Source organism: Syzygium oleosum, unplaced genomic scaffold (genome assembly GCF_021117445.2).
Source record: "Syzygium oleosum isolate NSW1041296 unplaced genomic scaffold, Sole_v2.1 Sole_v2.62, whole genome shotgun sequence".
Taxonomy (NCBI): domain Eukaryota; kingdom Viridiplantae; phylum Streptophyta; class Magnoliopsida; order Myrtales; family Myrtaceae; genus Syzygium; species Syzygium oleosum.
In genome coordinates, this window is record NW_026607546.1 from 664811 (window position 1) to 670784 (window position 5974).

The 5974-nt window shown below is 42.5% G+C and overlaps 1 protein-coding gene across 1 annotated transcript; it reads right to left on the bottom strand.

The window, feature by feature from the left end:
• Positions 1-735: 735 nt before the first annotated feature.
• On the bottom strand, positions 736-5490 carry LOC115666318 (RNA pseudouridine synthase 4, mitochondrial). The gene is made up of 10 exons (XM_030588061.2): positions 5107-5490; positions 4568-4639; positions 4314-4451; positions 4180-4227; positions 4013-4093; positions 3777-3890; positions 3562-3663; positions 2643-2751; positions 2076-2122; positions 736-1950 (listed from the first exon to the last, which is right to left on the bottom strand). Exons 1-10 carry the CDS (start codon positions 5473-5475, stop codon positions 1597-1599), a joined length of 1434 nt encoding a protein of 477 aa, XP_030443921.2. The 5' UTR covers positions 5476-5490; the 3' UTR covers positions 736-1596.
• Between the last annotated feature and the right edge of the window lie 484 nt (positions 5491-5974).

A 5974-nucleotide genomic window follows, 5' to 3' on the forward strand; every position in this document is an offset into this window, starting at 1 on the left:
TTTTTTTTTATACCGAGACCAAGTCCATAGGATAAGATCCATCTCAGCCATCGGCCATATGGACTCTCACATAATTAACGGTTATGATTGACATGGACTCGGATCCAAAAAAGGGTGTCGGCCATCAAATGCATCGAAATCGTGGAACAGCACTCACTGGTCCACCAGCTCGTAGTGCCATCTAATCTGATCATTCCATTCCATTCAATCGATTGAAATGCCCCTCCTATTCACGATCACAAGTACTATATTCCCCACTCCCCTCAAACAGTTCAGATGCACGCCTAGTGCATGAATAATAACTAGGGTTTTGTGTTGATCTACACTTAAATATAAAGTTCATTTCACCATTTCGCTAATACTTTCGATTAACTTCGTTAATCATTGCTTTGCCCTCATGTTCCATATGCATGCCAAAAGTTTCCAAGAAACAACACAGAGACGGTGAAGTTATTGTACAGTACTGAGTGGATTGACCCAGTGCCGGCAGTTTCAGGTCGTACTTTGCTTTGCTGGGATTGCGCCGGTCCTCCGAAACATGCGGCATGCAAATTGATTAGATTTTGATACTAGCATGGATGGTTCTCGTCTCAAGATCTCTCATCAGTCGGGGGAAGATGATGCTCCACCAGGCCTTGATGGATCTGCAGTTAATGCATGATAGAGATAAATTTGTTCTTCGAAGGTATGATGCAGTTTAGCAGATTTCACATCATGTGGCATGACTCAGACAGATTCCAAGAAAACATATCAAATTGCACTCGCTAAACTTACAGTAAATATGAACATGGTCAAAAGGTTCTTTCGTGCGTAGGCAAGTAACAATCTAAGATTCCTGTAAGTTAGAATCTGGCTGACCTGTGACTAGCAACAGGGGCCTTTCTCTTCCAGAACTGCCTCCAGAGAAATCTATTGGTGGTACTAGCTATACAGTGTGTCGTAAAAAGAGTTCATACCAAAAGTTGAGTTCTTGATCCTCCAAATGAGCATATCTCGAAATTGCATACTACCTCCTGCGTATAGAATGTTCAAAGAATGGTAAGACTCTAAAGAACTCCAAATCGGGGCGCCCATGGGATTGTATCCCGATGCTGAATCAATCAAAAAACTAAAACGGCCCTGTCCGCCGCCATAGCAAATAAATCAGATTCGATAAGAACCAAAACTGCCCATAATCAAACTCTTGCCCACTACCCTTTCACAATTCAATGGACTCGCCGAATTGCTTTCTCCCAGTGCTAATATGCAGCTAAAGATTAGTTGTCTAACTGCTTCATTTGCTTGAGGAGTACCATCCTATTTGACAAACTCCATCTGCCGAGGCGACATTCATTTATCCTAGAGACAGACAACATTGTCAACAATCTGCCTCTTAACAAAACTCAGTTGACTGCTTCGAGCTCTTCCATGCTCAAACCATCATTTTAACTGAGGAAAAACACACATCCTCTTCACATGGTTCTTTAGTGTACTCTTTCTAGACCCCAGAGAATGCCACTGGTCTGATATTAATGTTTAACCAATCCGATGCAGAATACGGCATCATCATTAACAAGCTTGATCCATTGGAATGTTCGACTATTTCCAATGAGATTGTCATTTCAAAAAATCTAAGCTTTTTTGCATGTATGGAGGCAGCGGAGCAACCAATTCAAGAGTTTCCAGTTCTGACAAACCATATCCTGAAGATAGCTGCGTGTTTTGCAAAGCCAGAGCAATATTAGGCAATAGAACTTGGTTACTGTGTAGATGCAGGCGAGGTCGCTCATCAGAAATGCTTCCGTTATCCAGATCAAGGCCAAAGGGAAGAGCCCTCCCCTTAAGTTTCCTGCTAAAACTTTCTTCAGAATTTGATATTTGCCAATTTTTGAAGTTTCTATGAGCTTGCCAGCCATACTTGTAGTCCCCAACTATTGGAGTTCCCAGTACCTCAGCACAATGCACTCGAAGCTGTTGAGGACAGAGGTGGAAGAATATGTCCAAAGTGGAAGTCAAAGATGTGCACGTAAATTGATAAGATAAAATCTTGATTCAAGTTCTTTTTGGGGAATGTAAACATCTTGGTTATAACATACCTGATGCTTTCTTCCAGTGAGCGGTGACAGCTCTAGCCATGTATAGCCTGCATTAGAAGACAATAGCGTGAAAAACATGCAAGTTCACAAGTAAAGCCCTTGACTTACTTTCCCCACTTCTATATTTTGTGATGCCAAGCATTATTTAGTATATACATGGCATTCGATGTTCTTGCGGCTAAAAAATGAAAAAAAAAAGAATGCATCCTAAGACCTCAAGCATCTAAACGCGTGGTTTGAGAGGGATCTGCTCTATTGGCAAGATCGGTCAGCAATAGAATGCCCCAGTTAAGTAATGACGCACTCAACTTCAAGAAACAGGTTAGATTAGACCAGATGCTAATGATATTAACAACTTTAATGACCAATAGGAAATCTGAAAGTCATTGCTTTCTTCAATCCGGGACACTGCAATAGACTGTTGATGATCTGGTCACGTACTCTGGTCACAACTAGAGATAAAACCTTTACGAAGGGCAAAACAATTTTGTAGGAAGCATATCAATCCCATCGCAACAAAATTCTACAAATTAATAAGATGTCTACCAGTCAGAATCAACCACTCACCATGACGAGACTCAATTACTTGATACTCCGTTAGTGCATGGTGAGATGGGATCGTCTGACTGTTATTGACAATGGTAATACGATCTGATTTTCCATTGTCCATCAGCACCTGAAAGAAAGTAAAGTAATATATAGAAGTCCTTCAATGTCAAACAGAAGACGTAGTGTGACTAGTGTCCTAATAGGCTTAGAAAATCAAAATTTACAGTCAAACTACCATTTCAAAGCATAAGAGTCCAATCCATCAATACTCCACAGAAATATGCAGATAGCAGGTTGTCAAATGATAACGTTTAACAGTCTTCTGCAAAATGCTGAAGCAACTTTAGAAAGTAGAACGCCTACTAAATTTGCATTTCTAGGCATATGGACGTAAAACACAAAACTATGCACAAAAAAAAGCAGAGACAGTGGGAAGTTTAGAAGATAGTAAAGAGTTGGCACCGAAAAGGCATTCAGGAAGCAAGCAAATACTTCCAGGTCTACCCTGATTATTTTGAACTCGTTTAGTAATGTTTGTCCCATGTTGAATATAAATTATAAATTGAAGTGAAAGTACAGTCGTGAAGTAAACTTCTCAATTCCTTTCGTATCACAATCATTCGGGAATTTCTCCTGATATAACAAAATATATTGAAATTAAGACCAATCTGGCCATGAGCCCATGACTCAATCAACTAGGGAAGTTAAGACTCATTTGCCATGCAACATTGTCACAGCCAGCTAGGTGCCAATTCTTTTAATGCTCAAAAGAAACATTAATTAACAAGCAAAACAAGTTTGAATAACTAAACGAAGTATCCTTTCTCCTAAATAAGAGAAAGATAGCATGCCATAAAACAGGTTGACTAAATCATATTCTAGAATAAGTCATTTGCATCTTCGATGATGAAAGACAGAGGCACAAGAACATTCCAACCTTTCCCAGTGGTGCAGAAATCACTCCCTTTGATCGCCTAGGTGATCCAATGACAAGTGCCCAATACTTCCGTTGCAATAATCTCTTTCTGCTATCAGAATCCTAAAAAAAGGTTCGAGAATCAGGTGACTCTTTAAGTGCTACTAGCAGTTCCCTATGAATTAACATGAGCCTAACTGGAAGAAAAGGCAAAAAGGATATTCTATGTTTCTGACATTGTTTAATGCTCCAACAGTTTTCTCACGGAATAGGGAGTGCAAAAATGTTGCACTTGTTTGTGTCCTGCCCATCACCAAGATGCCACTGCAATCTTTGTCAAGTCTGTGCACCTTAAAAATGTCAAAAGAGTTTGATAAGCCATTAATGTCATTGAACAAGCATCCCTTCTTGTAAAAGTGCCCTACTTGTAATAATGCAATGGGATGCTGTAAAAGTTCCGCAGAGCACTTACCAGCCGAGGGTTTTCTTGGTGATCATACTTCAAACAAGTGATGGCCACCTCATCCAAGCTTCTACTGATGCCTACACCACCCTGCCAAAGAAATCATTGTAGCCAGTGCTTGAATCCACATTTCTTCGAAGACAAGGGAAGGAAACAAATGAAGAAAAGTAGCTCACTTGAACAGGCATTCCAGGGGGTTTATTCACAGCAATAATGGCGTCGTCCTGCTCAAAGTACAATTGGAAAGTGAAAAGACTAAAGCGAATTGGCACAAATCTAGTAACCAACTGAAAGGCATAAGCATCCGAACCTTATGCAACACAAGGCCACGAACAAAATTCACTTCTTCTAAATTGCAACGGCACTCTTGCTTCTTTGAAGGCAACTTTTTAACAGTGATTGGAAGATAGATTCGATCTCCCAAGTTTATCGAGTCTTTAGCCGCCACCTTCCATTATCGTCCAATATTAGAAAGACTGATCATCCATTTTATCATGTCGTGAAAGGGAAAAGTGTAGTGTCTAAAAAGAAAGAATTAGTTAATGGATCAAGCAAAAACCTTACCCTTTTAAGACGACAATCCGCTGTTTGAGTGCTAACGTCAGAGAGACTACCCTCTGAGAACTCTCTTCGGACCTACAGTAAGCAAACCCTGAAGTGATCAAGCCTCTTTCACTATAGCCTCAGTTTCTAGCAAGTGAAACATTCGGCTCATTATCACGACATTCGAGTCAAATCATCAACCAAGCTACCAAATTCCAATACTTCTACTACCACAAATCAACAAGAGTTCCACAACACAGCAAATGACCTGCTGTTTGCAATTATACAACACAAGAACAATGCCAAATTTGAAACTCAAAGTCCCATCACGACACAAGAGCAGTCACCTAACGCACAACGTTCATCAAGCAACACTCCAAATCAAGAATCACGCGTTAATGACGCTCCAAATCAACAATCACAAGGTATATGAACTTATCACGGCTTTAGCGAGACAACACGACGGACCCCAACGACTCTTTGAATGTGACATTCACCAAAATGAACATTGCAGCGATGCTAAAAAAACTAAAATCGCCCCGTGGAGCCAACAAAATCACCTGTCTCAAGCGAAACAGCTTCTGCACAAGACTCCGCGGCAACTCCGGACAGCACCGAAGGACCCATTTCAGCGCCGTCATCGCCGCCGCCGCCGCTTCACCGGGTTCCGCGCTTCCGCGGCGGGAGAGCTCTCTTCCTAGAGCAGCCCCGTCGACGACGGCACGATCAAACGGGGGCAAGGTGAGCCAATTGCCCCTGACTCCGTCTCCGCCGCGGCCAGCGCCGCCGCGCTCCCCCTCGGCGGGCGAGGCGCCGCGGGTGGAATGAGGCCGCGACGGAGGACCCACGAGGGCGGAGGGCGCGGCGGCGCCGCCGCCGGGCGCTCGGAAGAGGAGGGGGAGGCGGCGGACGAGGCAGCGATGCGCCATCGGTGGAGATGGGAAGAGTTAGCTTTGTTGGCGAGGGTACAAGGAGGGTTTAAGGTAGGAGATGGCGTCAGTTTGCGCCGTCATTTTTTGGTCCTTGGGTTCGGACAATTTTGTAGGGAGATTTCAAGGGCATATAACCATTAATTCAAGAATTTTTGCCTTGGAAAAAGAAAATTATTATATTCGTGGCACATCCATCCCGAGGCGATTGGCCTATCTTTCAGCAAGTTCGATTCGCGTCGCAACATATTTCGTGGGAAGGATGGATTGCAGTAACTGGATTGTCGACTCCGAATCTTCATATGGTACGAAATAGTTATAGCTCATTGTAAAACTTGATTAAGAGGTGAACGCCCTTTTGATAATGTTCAGAGTGATCGATAGTGCTGATCACTCCATTCCCTATATATCGATGACACTTAATCGAGATCCAAATTAGGCCAAGTAGATATCGACTCGTGCACGTAACAAGGAAATGGATAACATGGAAAATTCTTGA

Bases quoted from the DNA above. Each gene is read 5' to 3' on its own strand.
- LOC115666318 (XM_030588061.2), bottom strand. From the start codon at position 5,475: ATGGCGCATCGCTGCCTCGTCCGCCGCCTCCCCCTCCTCTTCCGAGCG. The intron at 2,752-3,561 runs GTTGGAATGTTC...ACTTTCTTTCAG, and splicing joins TTTCTGCACCACTGGGAAAG to GTGCTGATGGACAATGGAAA. The intron at 1,951-2,075 runs GTATGTTATAAC...TGTCCTCAACAG, and splicing joins TCACTGGAAGAAAGCATCAG to CTTCGAGTGCATTGTGCTGA.